The sequence below is a fragment of the Xenopus laevis genome, chromosome 2L, assembly GCF_017654675.1.
Source record: "Xenopus laevis strain J_2021 chromosome 2L, Xenopus_laevis_v10.1, whole genome shotgun sequence".
NCBI classification, from domain to species: Eukaryota; Metazoa; Chordata; class Amphibia; order Anura; family Pipidae; genus Xenopus; species Xenopus laevis.
This window is the reverse complement of record NC_054373.1, coordinates 9,201,005-9,219,525: the sequence shown is the minus strand read 5'-3', so window position 1 is coordinate 9,219,525 and position 18,521 is coordinate 9,201,005. Positions and strand designations below refer to the sequence as shown.

The 18,521-nt window shown below is 39.6% G+C and overlaps 1 protein-coding gene across 1 annotated transcript in view; it reads left to right on the top strand.

Annotated features, from left to right (window-relative positions):
• Positions 1–18,521, top strand: part of LOC108707848 (uromodulin-like 1) — a 33,808-nt gene that overhangs the window by 6,741 nt on the left and 8,546 nt on the right. Inside the window, exons 2-12 of the mRNA XM_018245873.2 lie at positions 822–1,064; positions 3,273–3,434; positions 3,573–3,694; positions 4,910–5,096; positions 7,128–7,271; positions 7,706–7,804; positions 9,700–9,957; positions 10,626–10,738; positions 13,548–13,749; positions 15,077–15,226; positions 17,075–17,542. Of these exons, the coding sequence (XP_018101362.2) occupies positions 822–1,064; positions 3,273–3,434; positions 3,573–3,694; positions 4,910–5,096; positions 7,128–7,271; positions 7,706–7,804; positions 9,700–9,957; positions 10,626–10,738; positions 13,548–13,749; positions 15,077–15,226; positions 17,075–17,542 (2,148 nt within the window). The remainder of the gene's footprint in view (positions 1–821; positions 1,065–3,272; positions 3,435–3,572; positions 3,695–4,909; positions 5,097–7,127; positions 7,272–7,705; positions 7,805–9,699; positions 9,958–10,625; positions 10,739–13,547; positions 13,750–15,076; positions 15,227–17,074; positions 17,543–18,521) is intronic.

The window sequence follows — 18,521 nt, the reverse complement described above, 5'->3', positions numbered from 1 at the left end:
TAGACGTGCCAGTATAATTCTATAGAAAATGAACAATCAGCATGTTAACCCCAGACGTGCCAGTATAAATACTACAGAAAATAAAATATCAGCATATTAACCTCAAACATGCTAGTACAATCACTACAGAAAAGGAAATATATAATCAGCATATTAAATATTAAACGAGCCAGTATAATCACTGTAGAAACGTCAAATAATTAAATCCATCAGTCCCAGACATGCCAGTAAGATCACTGTAAAAATGCTAAATAAGCACTCCATTAACTCCAGACATTCCAGTTATTACAGACATTACCTTACATTTGCACAAGCAGAATACCAGTAGTGCAGTTTTCTTCTTTACTTGTGCTCTCACAGATGCTTAGCAGGCTCTCTCTCTCTCTGTCTGCTCAATACTCTGCTGAAAATCCAAGATGGCCGTGTGCTCCACAGTGGAATGCACAGGCTTCACGAACCACAGAAGAGCTATGGGGGTAAGGAGGGCAGCGCAAGTGGTGGTGACTTTAGCATGGGTTTCAGGGAGGGAATTATAAAAACCATTGAGGCATAGTGGGTCCTCCAGATTAGAGGGCCCTGGGCAGATGCCTCATTGGTCCTATGATTAAAAAAATTCATTTACTTCTGTTCTAGTGCAATGATAACTCTTGTTTAAGGTACATTTATTCTAGCCAATTGATTTGTCAGGTTCTAGTTGTCCTTTATTACAACGTTAACTTCTGAAGCTTGTTACTGCAACTGCACAATATTTATGATCAACCCAATAATTTCATATAATCCTAAATTACAATTATATATTATTAACTCTTTTATTCCTGCAGAGAGTATGATTTCTCCTTACAGCTATCACGTCTGTGAGTACCCGGTGACACGGAACGTTTCCAAAGTGGTTGCTTTCCAAACTCCTTACGAAGCAGCAGTGCCCTGTCCTGGGTGGCTCCCCTGGAGACTTTGTTCAAAAACACATTATAGGATGGAATACCGCACCATATTCCTCGCGGAAACCACCAACGTGACCCGGTGCTGCGAGGGATACGAGAATGTGGGTCACTATTGTGCAAAATGTCAGTATTACTTTCATATAAATGAAAATGTGCTGGGGAAACATATGCAGAATGATCACTCTCTCTATTTATATATATATATATATATATATATATATATATATATATATATATATATATATATATATATATATATATATATATTTATATATTATATATATGTATGTTTTGTGATGTCATCAATTATGAGTCCTTACTGTTGTAACTTGTGTCACATACAGTTACTCACTGAAACGTGTGTATTATAGACTCTAATGCAGGGGTGTCCAACATTTTTGTAACGAGGGCCAGATTTGGCGAGGTGAAAATGTGTGGGGGCCGACCATTCAGCCTGACATTCTTTGAACCATTAACATCATTTAACTCAAGGAATTGTGTAGCCGTAGCAGTAATATTTGGCCACATTAGTGAAATGTACTGCTATTTCCTCGCTTCTGAGCTCTGCTCCAGATAGAGGAGGCATTCTATTATCAAAGTAGGCTTTTATTCAAGCACATATATCAATATTACAGCAGTGAGGAAAAAGCAGTACTGTTCGAGCCGGTAGAGAAGGGACCGGGTTGTCGCGAGAGCAGCGATCACAGGGAGAAGCGAGGTTGGGAGAGCTCCACAATACCACGCTAAGGTTTGCTGGATGTGATACATTAGTGAAATGATCTGCCACTTGGTCTATACTGCTGCCTGTGTGCTGAAGGTGTTAGTAATAGACACACATACTGGCACATAGTGACGCATCGATCTCGCATAATTCTTACGTTTACAGTACTGGCACGTCACTATGTCTATTGACACCTTCAGCCCCAAAGAAGTATGTGAAGCGGAGCGTCACTACATTCCAGTATGTGTCTATTACTAACACCTTCAGCACACTGGCAGCAGTATAGACCAAGTGGCAGATCATTTCACTAATGTGCCCAAATATTATTACTACGGCTACCTGATTCCTGATCGCACTGTGCTTGAGGGCCGCATTATTATTAATTTCATGACAGAGGCTGAGGGCCAGTATAAATTTGAAAAGGGGTCGCAATTGGCCCCCGGGCCTGACTTTGGATATGCCTGCTCTAATGTAACCCCTGTTCAATACTACAAGTCAAATCAGAGTTCTTTGACCTGTATGGAAGCCCTCAACTTGTAGCATCCTCATACTAATGTCATGGAACTCTTCAGTGACTTCTAATATGCTTATCATTTATAATACATGAGTGATACTCAGAGTTCCCTGTATAACTCAGCCTGCAGCCTTGTGCCTTTATATGGTCACAGAACCCCTCAGAGAGATTTCTAATATCCTTATCATTTACAGTAGGGGGTACATTATCCCTTATAATACATGAGTGATACTCAGAGTTCCCTGTATAACTCAGCCTGCAGCCTTGTGTCTTTATATGGTCACATAACAACCCCTCAGTGACTTCTAATATCCTTATCATTTACAGTAGGGGGTACATTATCCCTTATAATACATGAGTGATACTCAGAGTTCCCTGTATAACTCAGCCTGCAGCCTTGTGCCTTTATATCGTTACAGAACCCCTCAGTGACTTCTAATATCCTTATCATTTACAGTAGGGGGTACATTATGCCTTATAATACATGAGTGATACTCAGAGTTCCCTGTATAACTCAGCCTGCAGCCTTGTGCCTTTATATGGTCACAGAACAACCCCTCAGTGACTTCTAATATCCTTATCATTTACAGTAGGGGGTACATTATCCCTTATAATACATGAGTGATACTCAGAGTTCCCTGTATAACTCAGCCTGCAGCCTTGTGCCTTTATATGGTCACAGAACAACCCCTCAGTGACTTCTAATATCCTTATCATTTACAGTAGGGGGGTACATTATCCCTTATAATACATGAGTGATACTCAGAGTTCCCTGTATAACTCAGCCTGCAGCCTTGTGCCTTTATATGGTCACAGAACAACCCCTCAGTAACTTCTAATATCCTTATCATTTACAGTAGGGGGTACATTATCCCTTATAATACATGAGTGATACTCAGAGTTCCCTGTATAACTCAGCCTGCAGCCTTGTGACTTTATATGGTCACAGAACAACCACTTAGTGACTTCTAATATCCTTATCATTTACAACAGAGGGTACATTATGCACTATATATTTATGTATGAATCTCTCTCTCTCTATATTTATATATTTAATTAAGGTATCGGTTAGAGATGTTTACTTCTCACCCCTCAGCTTTAGATACAGGTGGTGGAGTCAATTCAAGACCTGGTAAATGTTCCACAATACCTGAGGGAATGGCAGGACCCAGCTGTGAATTTGACTCTGACTGTCCTGGACTGCAGAAATGCTGTGGATTCTCCCATGGATCATTATGTGTCCCTCCCGCAGCTCCTGGTAAGTGTTCGGGCAGAATGGCCTTTACAAATGTGTATGTGAAATAATTACACATGCAACTTGGGTTGGACATTCTAAATAATAAGCATGTATTTATTAGAAGGTAAAGTTGCCCTTTAATTGTTTGTTGGCCTTTAGCTCTGGACAGGAACACAATCAAGTATTGGTACAATGGCACCATCATCATAAAAATGGGATTTAGTGAGCTCTGCCATGTGGACCCTGGATTCTACAATCACACGAGATTATTACATTCCATGGTAGGTACCCGACTGGGCCAGTACGTTTTCTCTGTTATTCACTCATTCCTCTTTATTGAAAGTCTTTGTGTGCCACATTGTAGCACAGGGTTAACAGTAACTTATTGTTTAAGACCAGTCCACTGGCCAATCCTCAATGGTATCCACCCAATGATCCCACATGGATACCTCCACCTTACTATTGTTCTGTTCCTTCAGGCTCATAAGGCACAAGGTTCCTCTGGCTTTCTCATATTTGGTGGTGCCCCATGTGCCACCTCTTTGCACCTTGCATCTACGCCACAAATAAGCCCTTTGGTGCACATGTATGTACTATTATGACTAAATGCAGCTCTCCTTAGTAGGGTTACTGCTTCTATTTCATCGTTTGTTCCTTGTTTCTTCCTTTCCTTCTTTATAACAAGTGTGGCCTTCATGATGTCCAGGTAGGCATGTCACTCCAAGGGTTTTTCACCTGCACCAACCTGGGCAGCTATTACACAATAACCACTAAATATATAATGACCAGGTCTTTCCATCTTTGCTCCCACCCTTTAAATATCCTTGACCCTGCCCAGATCCTCCCATTCACTGGAGGCCGATAAGGTTCCACCAGAAAGGAGACAACCCTGTTGTCTGGTCCCTTATAGTCACTAAACACCCAATATCCAGGGTAATAGATTCTCCAGTAGGTGTCAGTGTTGTCCTTGAAATGTTGGTCTCAATTATCTTTCATGATCCTGCTGCGTTGGATCATATCCAATAGATGTCACCATATCCTTTATCTCTTAGGTTTTCATATGTTTGACAAATTCCTGTTAAACCAGTTTTCCTGGGAGATGTTTATGACTGTTTATGTGGGGGGAATAAAGAGATGGGAATTCAGTTGGGGAAAGAGCCTCCCTTCCTTGTTTGATTTTGTGACACCAACTGTTCTTCAAGCCTTTCTTTTGTTTGTCATTGTAATGCCGCCAGGGGCCACAACTGCTATCCAAGCCTTTTAGACTAATGTAATAAAAATGAACAGGGTGTTTTGTAACCCATAGCAACCAATCACTGGAACCTTTTATTACATTACCAACTTTTTGATTTGTTTGTCCTGAGAACAAGATTCTCTGAAGGCTCTGGAGCCACTGGACCAATGTGAAATCAGGTTATAATTAATTTAGTCTTTGCAATGCCAATAACTTATTATTATTTTTATTTATTTATTATTAATAATGTATTTATTTCCAGATTAGTGGGGCATTGTGTCCTCTAAACACCTCCATCCATCACATCTCTACAAAGCCTGATGGAACCTTTGCAGTGAAGTCTCAGATCCTCATTGGGATAAATGAATCAGAATCTCTGCCTAATATTTTGGCTACGCTTAACAGCATTGTGACCCGCATACCAGAAATAATCAGCATACACCTAGAAGGTGCTTATTTCCCAATTTGTTACACATGAAGACTTCAGGGGATACTTTAGTAGGGGCACCATATTGGCATCAAGAAACCTAAAGCAACCAATCAAATATTTGCTTTTAAACAGTAGACCGGTCAATGCTACTTGGTTGCTATAAATCTTTAGAAATCATTATATCTGGTGCAAACTTAACACCTATATACTTAAAGAAATCCAGTCTATGGTTTTCTCCTGGGATGGAATATTAGTCAAAGAATGCAAACATGAAGGTTTAGGTTCAGAGTGGCATTAAAACTCTCCTACTGGGGCACCAAAGTGAAACATGTGCCCAACCTGTTATTAACTTGACCAGGCACAGGAAAACATTTCTTCATGGGAGCAGTTATATTTCACACTATGTGGTCATCATCATCTATCTATCTATCTATCTATCTATCTATCATCTATCTATCTATCTATCTATCTATCTATCTATCTATCTATCTATCTATCTATCTATCTATCTATCTATCTATCTATCTATCTATTATCTATCTATCTATTATCTATCTATCTATCTATCTATCTATCTATCTATCTATCTATCTATCTTCTATCTATCATCTATCTATCTATCTATCTATCTATCTACTATCTATCATCTATCTGTCTATCTATCTATCTATCTATCTATCTCTCATCTATCTTTCTATCTATCTATCTATCATCTATCTATCTATCTATCTATCTATCTATCTATCATCTATCTATCTATCTATCTATCTATCTATCTATCTATCTCTCATCTATCTTTCTATCTATCTATCTATCATCTATCTATCTATCTATCTATCTATCTATCTATCATCTATCTGTCTATCTATCTATCTATCTATCTATCTATCTATCTCTCATCTATCTTTCTATCTATCTATCTATCTATCTATCTATCTATCTATCTATCTATCTATCTATCTATCTATCTATCATCTATCTCTATCTATCTATCTATCTATCTATCTATCTATCATCCATCTATCTATCTATCTATCTATCTATCTATCTATCTATCTATCTATCATCTATCTGTCTGTCTATCTATCTATCTATCTATCTATCTATCTATCTATCTATCTCTCATCTATCTTTCTATCTATCTATCTATCTATCTATCTATCATCTATCTATCTATCTATCTATCTATCTATCTATCTATCTATCATCTATCTATCTATCTATCTATCTATCTATCTATCTATCTATCTCTCATCTATCTTTCTATCATCTATCTATCTATCTATCTATCTATCTATCTATCTATCTATCTATCTATCTATCTATCATCTATCTATCTATCTATCTATCTATCTATCTATCTATCTCTCATCTATCTTTCTATCTATCTATCTATCTATCTATCTATCTATCTATCTATCTATCTATCATCTATCTATCTATCTATCTATCTATCTATCTATCATCATCATCTATCTAATCAATTGAACAGACATTCAAATCAATTTCATATATACATGTTACAATTAGTTAAAGTATTGGCTGTAGAGCTGCGCCAAATCCTGAGTAATTCTGGGATTTGAATTCATTCTAACAGGTTTTGGATCCAACTAAAATGACCACTAAATGGACCTTAATTCAGGGAGACCATGGTCTATATTTCTTTTTGCTTTCTAGTCAAACATAGCATTTTTTCCAGCAATTTATATCAATTTGATTGTGTCACATAATTGAAGGTACACTAACTGAAGTCCCAGTAATATCTCAGAATTTAGGATATACCAGGGGTAGGTTATTTCTAGCATTTGTAAAACATACCTACACTGGTAGACAGTTTGCTGATCTATTATCTATCTATCTATCTATCTATCTATCTATCTATCTATTATCTATCTATCATCTATCTATCTATCCATCCATCCATCTATCAATCTACACTGCTGGACAGTTTTCTGGTTGGGCTAACCCAACTTTAGGATCCACCAAATGAACAAGAGAAAGCGTGAGGGGTCCATTTCCCTATTCTAAACCATCCTGTTTGCCTTGACAGATATAAACGAATGTTTGCACCAGGAGCTTCACCCTTGTCTGCCGGATGAGCTCTGCACCAAGGAGAATGGCTCATATTACTGCAGCAGAACCAGTACCACTGAACAGATCAAACCTCCTTTGCACCCATCTTATTGGACAACAGGTAACAGGATGATGAGAATAAACATTTATACAAACACCTACCTGTACATGTGTTTTCATAGGAACATTTGGAGAAAACTAGTTCTGTAAATGAATCAGAATTGCATGTGTTAAAAAGGGAAGGACTTAGCAGACCTTTGTTCTGGAGGCCACCTGATTCATTTTATTAGTGGGGTAAATTACCTGTTATGATATCAAAGTTAGTGTGTTCTCTGGTGAGGAACAAGCGTTGTATTTTAGTTCTCTGCCAGGAAAAGGCTTTGGGTCAGGTAGTGGAATTTCCAAGTGTTCATAACTGACCTGTGGGCATGTAGACAGGTAAATGTGCCTATTTGTAAAGAATGTCCACTGGAAGATTTAAACCAAGGGCACAGGACCCGCTAACTAAGAATGCCCCAAGATTATTGTCATTGGCGTGTCTTTTGTGTTTATCAGAATCCCCTCTAATGGCTTCTCATGAACCAGGACATGAAAACCTTTCTTCTCGACTCCTTCCACCTCCAGTCGGCAGCAATGGAACCAGGCTTTTCTGCAGTAAGTCTATTTTAGAGCAAAGCTCAGTGGTCGATTGAAGAGCAGGTCATAATAGGTGCAGGGGGCAATTATAACTAAATTTAAAATTAATACAATGCCCCTAATTTTGTACATCTTCATAATGGTGGTGGTGGAATAATTTGTTTAGGGGAGTTCTTTATGAATAAGGACAGACAATGATTTAGGGGCCGATTCACTAACTTTGAGTGAAGGATTCGAAGGTAAAAAACTTCGAATTTCGAAGTTTTTTTTGGGCTACTTCGACCTTCGACTACGACTACGACTTCGAATCGAAAGATTCGAAGTAAAAATCGTTCGACTATTCGACCATTCGATAGTCGAAGTACTGTCTCTTTGAAAAAAACTTCGACCCCCTAGTTCGCCATCTAAAAGCTACCGAACTCAATGTTAGCCTATGGGGAAGGTCCCCATAGGCTTGGCTAAGTTTTTTTGATCGAAGGATAATCCTTCGATCGTTGGATTTAAATCCTTCGGATCGTTCGTTTCGAAGGATTTAATCGTCCGATCGAACGATTATTCCTTTGATCGTGCAATCGCAGTATTTGCGCTGAATCCTTCGATATTCCCAGTCGAATATCGAGGGTTAATTAACCCTCGATATTCGTCCCTTAGTGGATCAGCCCCTTAGTGTGGAAGAGCTGAAATATCAATAATTTTCAAATGAGAATGTTGCCAGGTATCTGTTACATCAGTGTTCCCAAAACTAGCCCCTCAAGTGTAACTGGGGGCCCAGCATGAAGACCACAGGGGGGCAAATTCACTAAGATGCGTAGCGCCGAACGCTAGCGTTAATTCGCTAGCGTTTGGCATTTTTGCTACTGCGCAAATTCACTAACGAACGCTGGCGTAGTTTCGCTAGTGTTACTTCGCAACCTTACTCCAGGCGGATTTTCGCTAGCGACGAAACTACGCAAATACACTAACTTGCGCAGTGTACTGAACGCTACCTTTTACGCTAGACTTCCTTCGCCACCTCAGACCTGGCGAAGCGCAATAGAGTAGATAGGGTTTGTTTAAAAAAAAGTCAATTTTTTTTCTAAGTCCCAAAAAAACGCTGGTGTGTTTTCTACATGATGGCTGATAGGCTGAAAAAGATCGAAAATTTTTTGGTGCTCCCCTTCCTCCCCCTACATTTCCTGACTCATGGCAACTTACCTATACAGTAGGCACATGTGTAGGGCAAAATAAAAATTTTATTTGCAGATTTGAAGGTTTTCTAGGCATTTGAAGTGGTGATACGTGTTCCTCCATTGAAATTTGAATTTCGCGCCGTATGCAAATTAGCCTTCGCTAGCGTAACTTCGCTTTATATAGCGAATCAACGCTAGTGCAACTTCGCAACCTTTCGCTACCCCTGTGCGCAACTTCGGATTTTAGTGAATTTGCGGAGCCCTGGCGAAACTACGCCTGGCGAAGTGCGGCGAAGTTGCGCCTGGCGCAACTTCGCATCTTAGTGAATTTGCCCCAGGGAGAGATACGAGGAGAATATCCATATGCTCTCAGTCACGGAACCCCAACTTGAAGGCCAGTTAGGGTGAGATTTGTGATGAAATGTTATTGCTCTCCTAGGAAAGTAAATGGTTTTCAACTTTTACTTTAAAAAATCTAAATTCACTTTTAGCCCAAATGAATTGATGCAAAGTAGTATTGTTCTGCCACTGTTGTGCAGTAGTGTAAAGGCCAAGATTTAAAATAGTCTCCAACATTTGCAGGTTGGTTGCAGGTGCTGGTGTCGCAAATTATCTGGGAGGAGTTCCTCTTGCCCACACCATAATATTTTTAAAAAAAACAGGACCGGTCGGTGTGTGTATGGTGACTCCTAGATGCTTTAAGTGCAGGTATCACTCTCATTGATGGGTTTCGTATCATTACAGACTGCTCAATGTTTAAGTATCTCAGAATCTCCAATGTCAGCGGCAGTGGATTTTACATGGACTGGAGCACAGACTGCCCGGAGAACCAGACGTATCATGTACATGTCTATACACAGAACGGATTTAGCAGCAGGCATGAAATCAGCCGGTCCCACATGGAAATAAGTGGATTAATGGCAGGTGACTTGTATATGGTCAATGTCAGCTTCATGGACTGCATGGGGCACGTTCACTGGACGGAAGGAAGAGTAAAACACGGTAAATATTTACATGAATTTGTAATCGGCAGATCTGTACTATTTTGGGGAGCAGAGACCTTCGAGCACACGAGGGTATGTGGTGATTACCTGAACCTTCCTCCTCAACTACTAAATATTGTGCCAACCAAAGCCTCCATATTTTCCTTGTGTGCCGTTGCCTTAAACGGGTGGTTCACATATAAGTTAACTTTTCGTATGTTATAGAATTGCAAATTCTAAGCAACTTTTGAATTGGCCTCTGTTTTTTTTTCATTTTTATAGTTTTTGAATTATTTGCCTTCTTCTGATTCTTTACAGCTTTCAAATGGGGGTCAGTGGCCCCATCTAAAAAAACAGATGCTCCTTAAGGCTACCAATTTATTGTTATTGCTACTCTTTATTACGCATCTTTCTATTCAGGCCTCTCCTATTCATATTCCAGTGCATGGTTGCTAGGGTAATTTGGACCCTAGCAACCACATGGCTGAAACTGGAGAGCTGCTGAATAAAAAGCTAAATAACTCAAAAACCACAAATAATAACAAATGAAAACCAATTATAAATTGTCTCAGAATATCACTCTTTGCATCATACTAAAAGTTAATATAAAGGTGAACAACCCCTTTAAATATGCATTTCTTGTAATAATGGATAATAAATGGAATAATGTGTTCTCTTCTCTTACAGATGCACAAATACTAAATGTTACACTTAAAATAACAAACTATAACTTAACTGAGGCTCTCAGCAACACCAGCTCCACAGAATATTTGGACTTTGTAACCAAATTTGTCCAAGAGGTAAAATTCCTTTTAAAGTCAGTTTTTTTAATATATTATGAAGCAACATGTCTTTGTGAGCAGTTTCTCAGCAGTAGAACACAGTTATGTGACTACTATAGAGTCCACCCTGCAACCTGAGCGGGGTCTGGTCTTAGTAAGAATTGCACATTCCACAAGTGCATCTGCCAGTGTTGAGAGAGCTGCGGGTGCACATGCATGGGGGAGTGGAGGTGGGATAGGGTGCTGGTCACCCCTGGAATATTATTTTGTTAAAGGCCCATTGTTAGGGTTGCCACCCTGCCAAGGCCGGGGCCGGTATTACAAATTTACCGGCAATATAGCTGCCGGTAAATTTGTTATACCCTTAAAAAGACCCCCTCGGCCCTCCCCCAATCCCCTGTAAACTTACCTTGTCCTTCGGTTCTTGTCCTGGCCGTGCCATGCCCCCACCCCTTTGCGGCACAACCCCGTCCCATTTGACATCACGCCACGCCCCCTTTTTGTACCCGCCCCCACTAGCCGGAATTTTTTTTGGCAAAAGGTGGCAACCCTACCCATTGTGCCGTTGATAGAACAGTTTTTAGCTTGAAGTTCATAAAACTAAAAGCCATTTCAGTAAAGCTTTCAGCTCCTTACTGACATTGAGGTGCCTTTTATATTTTGTATATTGCATTTCTTGATAATAAACAGGCTTTCTTGCTCATTATAAGTAAAATAATGTGAATCTAAAACTTCCTTATAAGGAGGAGATAATGTATATTAATATTTCAGTCATTTGTCCCCATCGCCCCCCCCTATCGTTCCTTCTCACTTCTTGTACTTTAATCAACAACTACTCTACTCCCCTTTCCTCGGCATTCAACCCTTTCTCGTTTTCTGCTTTCCTTAAAGGAGAATAAAAGCTACAGAGGCATTTTATTGCCAACAGATTAGCTGCAATAGTGCAAGCTACAACACTATATTTATTCTGTAGAATGCTTTACCATACCTGAGTAAAAAGCTCTAGAAGCTCTCTGTTTGTTTAGGATAGCAGCTGCCATATTAGCTTGGTGTGACATCACTTCCTGCCTGAGTCTCTCCCTGATCACTCATAGCTCTGGGCTCAGATTACAGCAGAGAAGGGAGGGGGAGAGGAGCAAACTGAGCATGCTCACGCCTGGGGCAAGGAGGTTTAAGCTGAAGGCAGGAAGTCTGATACAGAAGCCCATGGGGCAGATTTGCTAAAGGGCGAAGGGCACTTTGCCTATTCACTAACAGGTGCAGGCGTAACTTCACTAGCGAAAGAGAAAGACGATATCGATCATTCGCACTGGTGGACGTAACTCTGCAAATTCACTAAGATGCAGATTTTACTGAATGTTACCTCATTCACCATTCACTTCGCCACTTTAGACCAGGCCAAGTGCAATTTGACTGCACTTTTTCAGAGTGATAACCTGCAAAGGCCCATAAAATTTTTTTGGGTAACCGGGTTCCCCCTCTGCATTTTCTGACATATGGAACATAAACTATACAGTGGGCTCATGTGTAGGGCAATATAACAACTCTATTGTCTTTATTAAGGCTCCTTGGACTTGTGTAATGTAATGTATTTGCTGCAACATATACGTCCATTCAAATTTATCATTTCCCGCCTTATGCAAATAAGGTAACACTAGCGCAACTTCGCTTCGATCACTGAAGTAATGGTTGCAAAAATGTGGCGCCCTGTACGCAACTTCCCATTTTAGTGAATTAGTGTTGTCCTAGCAAATTTACACCTGGCCAAGTGTTGCGATGACTGTGAAACCGTCGCTGGCGAATTTTCGCCAGTTAGGTAATTTTCCCCCATGTGTACACAATAGAAGGAAAGAAATGCTTTGTTTCTTTTGACAGAGGACTCAGAGCAGCATTACTTTGAGGGTTTACTGGTGTATTTATATAGACCTTTCTGACAAAACTTACTTCCCTCTCCTTTAAAGGGGAACTATCGCGAAAATGAAAATTTAATAGAAGCTTCAGCATACTGAAATAAGAAACTTTCTGAATACACTCAATTAAATCTTTTGCATCGTTTCTGAAATAATCAAGTTTATCTTCACTATTCCTCTCTCAGCATCTGTTTCTCTTCATTCTGTCTTCATTCAGCAGTTGGGTGTCAGATATTCATTGACAGTTAGATCCAATATATCTTATAGGGGGGCTCCTTTTGCCTAGAAGATGTATTAGAGCTCACTCTATTAAAATCACCAGACATCATGTCTTTCTACATGCAGAATTTTTGCAAAATTTTGTTTGTACTGGAATCAGTTATTTGAGTGAGCTCTAATTCATCTACTAGGAAAGGAAGCCCTCCTATAAGATATATTGGATCTAACTGTCAATAAATATCTGACACCCAACTGCTGCATGAAGAGAGAATGAGGAGAAACAGATGCTGAGAGAGGAATAGTGAAGATAAACTTGATTATTCCAGAAACAATGCAGAATATTTAATTGATTGCATTTAGAAAGTTTCTTATTTTAATTTTTGTGATAGTTACCCTTTAAAAGAGAAGGAAAGGTCTTTTTTCTTGGGGGTGCAAAATGTTAGGCCAAGTGATTGTATGTAGTTACCTGAAACCCCCAGGCAGTTAACTGCACCGGCCCGGAATTCTTCCGGCGAGCACCACGGAGAGATCGTCTTCTGGCTTCCTAACTTTTGGCACCCCCAAGTTAAAAGACCTTTTCTTCTCCTTTAAGACCTATTACATCATGTTATGTAATAAAAAACCTAAATGTTCGTAATCCAAAACATAGTACTTTTTTTTTTCATCACTTAAATGTTTTGCTGTTTTTTAACCCACAGACCAAACAGGCGCTATCCAAGGACTTTGATCCCACCCAGCTGATGGTAGAGGTTGAATCCCTAAAAGCTGGAAGTATCCTCGTTTATTTCACTGTAGCTCTCATTGGCTCCCAGGCGCCACTCAATCTCTCCCAATCGTCATTCTCATTTAGGAACGAAAGCGGCTCATTTGTCATCGACAGCAAATCTGTTTCTATAACGGGTGAGGAACAAATGAAATCAAATTTGATAAACCTCCGAAATGACTTTATTCTTATATAAGAAAATAAAATCTGTAGCTCCAGCCAGTGAAATCATTATAGAAAGCTAAATAAATCAATACTAGGATTTTTGTTTTAGTAAAGGCATTCTGTCGTGATTTTCATGATGTATTTTTTTATTTCTAAATGACTCTGTTTATACGGCAAATAATTCACTCTACAATATAACATTTAATTCCTGAACCAACAAGTGTATTTAGTTGTAATATTGGTGTGTAGTTGCATCTCAGGTCATTTTGCCTGGTCATGTGATTTCAGAAAGAGCCAGCACTTTAGGATGGAACTGCTTTCTGGCAGGCTGTTGTTTCTCCTACTCAATGTAACTGAATGTGTCTCAGTGGGACATGGATTTAACTATTGAGTAATAGTACTCAATCTACCAGGCAGATGTTTAGGTGGCAATACACTATAATAGCCGCTCGTTTGGCAAGGTCGCCAAATGAGCGGAATTTAACCCGATATGCCCACTAACGGCTGGGCGATATCGGGTGAATCGAAAAGTTCGGCCCTGGGGCCAAATGATCGAATTACAATGCTACGAATGGGCTCCGACTTGTCTCAGGACCTCATCAACTAGCCAATGCGGTCCTGGATCGTACTAAAAAATTAAACTTGACTGATTTTTGGCCTGATATAGATCCGGAGGACCCGTCTGGAGCCCCCACACATGGGCAGATAAGCTGCTGAATTGGTCTTAAGGACCCGTGTATGGCCAGTTTTAGGGAGCTGCTATCTTCCCATTGTTCTGTTGTAAGGCTGCTGGGGAGGGGGTAATCTCACTCCAATTTGCAGTACAGCAGTAAAGAGTGACTGAAGTTTATCAGAGCACAAGTCACATGTCTTGGGGCAGCTGGGAAACTGACAATATGTCTAGCCCCATGTCAGATTTCAAAATGAAATATAAAAAAAATCTGTTTGCTCTTTTGAGAAATGGATTTCAGAGCAGAATTCTGCTGGAGCAGCACTATTAGCTGATGCGTTTGAAAAAACGTTTTTTTTCCCCATGACAGTATCCCTTTAAGATCTAAATCTATTGTTGAGTTCTTGTGATTTTGGAAGATATCCCTAACTCTCTTACTGCCGCCTACCAATCTCCAGCTGGATGAATCAACCTCTATCTGGACCTAACAAATACTAAACAGCATTTTTTTTCCTACCCCCCCTTACCTATTTCTAATGATGGCATGCACATTAACCCTATCAGCTCAGCACGTTGTCCCTCAGTCCTTCTCTGATTATGTTAACCCCACGGTTGTTATTCCACTGCAGATTTCAATGATTGTTCATCACCTCTGGATAACGACTGCCATGAGAGTGCACAGTGCATTAACCTTTACCTGTCCTATACCTGTCAGTGTCTAGAAGAGTTTATCGACATTAACCCCAGCCGGCCTGGAAGGAATTGTGTAGGGAAGATGGGTAAGTATGTCCTATAGTTTTTTAGAATAATCATTCAGGGTTATGCACCAATCAGAGCAGTATTTGCCCTCTAAGCAATAGAAATCAATCTGTTAATATGTATTGTTCTAGTTAAAGGGGTTGGTCACCTTTAAATTAAACTTTTAATATGATGTAGAGAGGGATATTCTGAGACAATTTGCGATTGGTTTTAATTTTTTTTTATTATTTGTGTTTTTTGAGTTATTTAGCTTTTTATTCAGCAGCTCTCCAGTTTGCAATTTCAGCAGTCTGGTTGCTAGGGTCCAATTTACTCTGGCAACATGCATTGATTTGTATAAGAGACTGGAACACAAATAAGAAAGGCCTGAATAGGAAGCAGAGTAATAAAAATTAGCAATAACAATAAATGTGTAGCCTTACAGAGCATCTGTTTTTAGATGGGGTCAGCACCCCCATTTGAAAGCTAAAGAAGAAGAAGGCAAAAAATTCTAAATTTTAAAAAAAAGAAAAAATGAAGACCAATTGAAAAGTTGCTTAGAATTAGCCATTCTATAACATACTAAAAGTTAACTTAAAAGTGGGCCACCCCTTTACATCACAAAAGTGGAGCAGTGGTTAGTCAAACTTACCTTATCTTTAGTCCAATAATCTCACTCCAACTTGTAGTACGGACAGTAAAGAGTGACTGAAGTTTACCAGAGCACAAGTCTTGGGGCAGCTGGGAAACTGACAATATGTCTAGCCCCATGTCAGATTTCAAAATGAAATATAAAAAAATCCGTTTGCTCTTTTGAGAAATGGATTTCAGTGCAGAATTCTGCTGGAGCAGCACTATTAACTGATGCGTTTTGAAAAAACTTTTTTTCCCATGACAGTATCCCAACTAAGATATAATTAATTCTTATTGGAGGCAAAACCAGCCTATTGGGTTTATTTAATGTTTATATGATTTTCTAGTAGACTTAAAAGGGTGGTTCACCTTTACGTTAACTTTAAGTATTTTATAGAATGCCCTATTCTATAATGCAACTGGCCTTTATCATTTATTTTTTTATAGTTTCAAATTATTTGCCTTCCACTTTTACAACTTTCCAGCTTTTGGATTGGGGGTCACTGACCCCAAAAGCAAAAGATATTCTTTCTTTATATTCAGTCCCTCGCCTATTCATACTCTAGTCCCTCATTTAAACTACTCCCTGGTTGCTAAGGTAAACAAGACCCTAGCAATCAAATTGCTATTGACGTTCCAAACTGGAGAGCTGCTGAAAAAAAAGCGAAATAACAAAAAAAAAAACCCACAAAAAATATAAAATCAAAACCAATTGCAGAATGTCAATTTCTACATCATACTAAAAGTTAATTAAAGGTGAACAACCCCTTTAATTGTGTAAGAAGTTTGGTTTATGTTACTGTTTGTGGTGTGTTATAGCCATCCCCTATTTCATACTTCTTATCCAAACATTTGCTATAACCATACATCTTTTAATTCCACCCCACCCACCATACTCATAACTCCTATTCAAACCCACCTACTGACTATGCACATAGCCCTTTCCAGCACCCACCCTCTATCTACCTACCTCCTTTGATTCCTTCCCATCCATCCCTATAAGTCCTATCCAAACCCATCCTCATACCTCCTTCTCCAACACCCCTTCCTCCCCCCATAACTCTTCTCTAACACCCTCTACTGATCTTTCCCATATAACTTCACCCATTTACTACCTCTATACGTATGTGGTCTTCATTATCCCCTGCCACCATTCACATGATTTCCTTCTATATATATATATATATATATATATATATATATATATATATATATATAGAATTAACATTAAGTATGTGTCCTTATGTCCTCTGCAGGTTTTGTTGGCCCGCCATTACTCAATGCTACACAGCCAGGAACAATAAATGAACCATCTCCTACAAGCTCAGCAGATACATCATTCCAACCGTCAATCACCTCTGAGCCATCATTACTTGTCATTACTGCAAATACAATTACCCCAACCCATGAAACTGGAGATAAAGACATGAGCCATTCTGTAGAGAACTCCGATGTTGGGAACAGTACCAGATCAATAATGGAACAACCCAAAAGTGAAAATGTAACAAACCCAACTGCTGCTTTACCTGATCCAGTTCCTACTCAGAATAAGAGCAAGTTGTCTGTCTGGAATACGACCACCCCCCATGATGTCACTCAATCTTCTACCACTTATGTCTCAAGCCAATCATCAACAGAAAGTCCCACATCTTCCATGGTTACCAATTTGAAAACTCCAAATGGAACCACCATGGGCCCTCCTATGGCGTCTTTTGTACATACAGGTAGGTGATAGTTTATGGACTGTTTAGAAGAGAAAGTTCAGAACTCCATTATAAACTAAATATTCTCTGCCTCATAAATTGGGAAATTTCCCTTTGAGCCCAAACCATGCACATTGCACTTCAGGATCCTGACACAACTCTTATACTGTTTTACATGCTCTGACCAATTAATAATAAACAGCAGCAGTGACAAGGTACAGTAGGGCCCCTCACTCACACCCTGCATATAGTGCAAGCTATGGAGTCCACCCTTGCATGAACTCTTAGGGGTGCACTTTTGGTTTAGTGCTCTAGAATTTCCAACTGGGATAATGCAAATGAGCCCAAATATCTTTCTTTACTGGTACTCACGTATCTCTAAAGTCACAACAGGGACAGGACTTGGGATAAGCAGGAGAAGTGTCTAGAGCCCAATGGTGGTGGCGGGGGCACTAGGAACATCTCTTTCACACCAGTGTATGCCTAGTTATAGGCTATCTATAATTCCAGCTGTTTTCTGAGGCAGGATTTGTGCTTAATGATGATGAGTGGGCTGGGGTGGAGTGATGAGCCCCCCATCCAACACCCATGTGCTCCCCCATTTAACTCGCCAATTGTTACATCACTGGGGAAAGTGGGGTTTCCCTTGGGCTCCCTTGCCCTTTGGCCTGCCACTAACAACCAGACTAGAGAGGGTCAGGGGATGGTTTAATTTAACAAATGTACTGCTACAACTAACCACAAAGATTCATGACCAAAGTTGCTTTGATCTCTAAATTTGTATACGATGCACTAAAAGCAGATGCTACAGGCTACTTCTGTTCATTTATTAATTCCTATTCAAGAAAAAAATAATAGGCCTGGTTTAGGGCCATGTTTTGATGCCACTAGGGAGGTGGTCAGCCAGTAGATGCTGGTTATGGCAAAGACCAAGAAAAGCAGCTACAGCTTAAGTTTGCCCAAAGCTCTATGGAAAGGTACAGAAAGACCAGGATAAGTA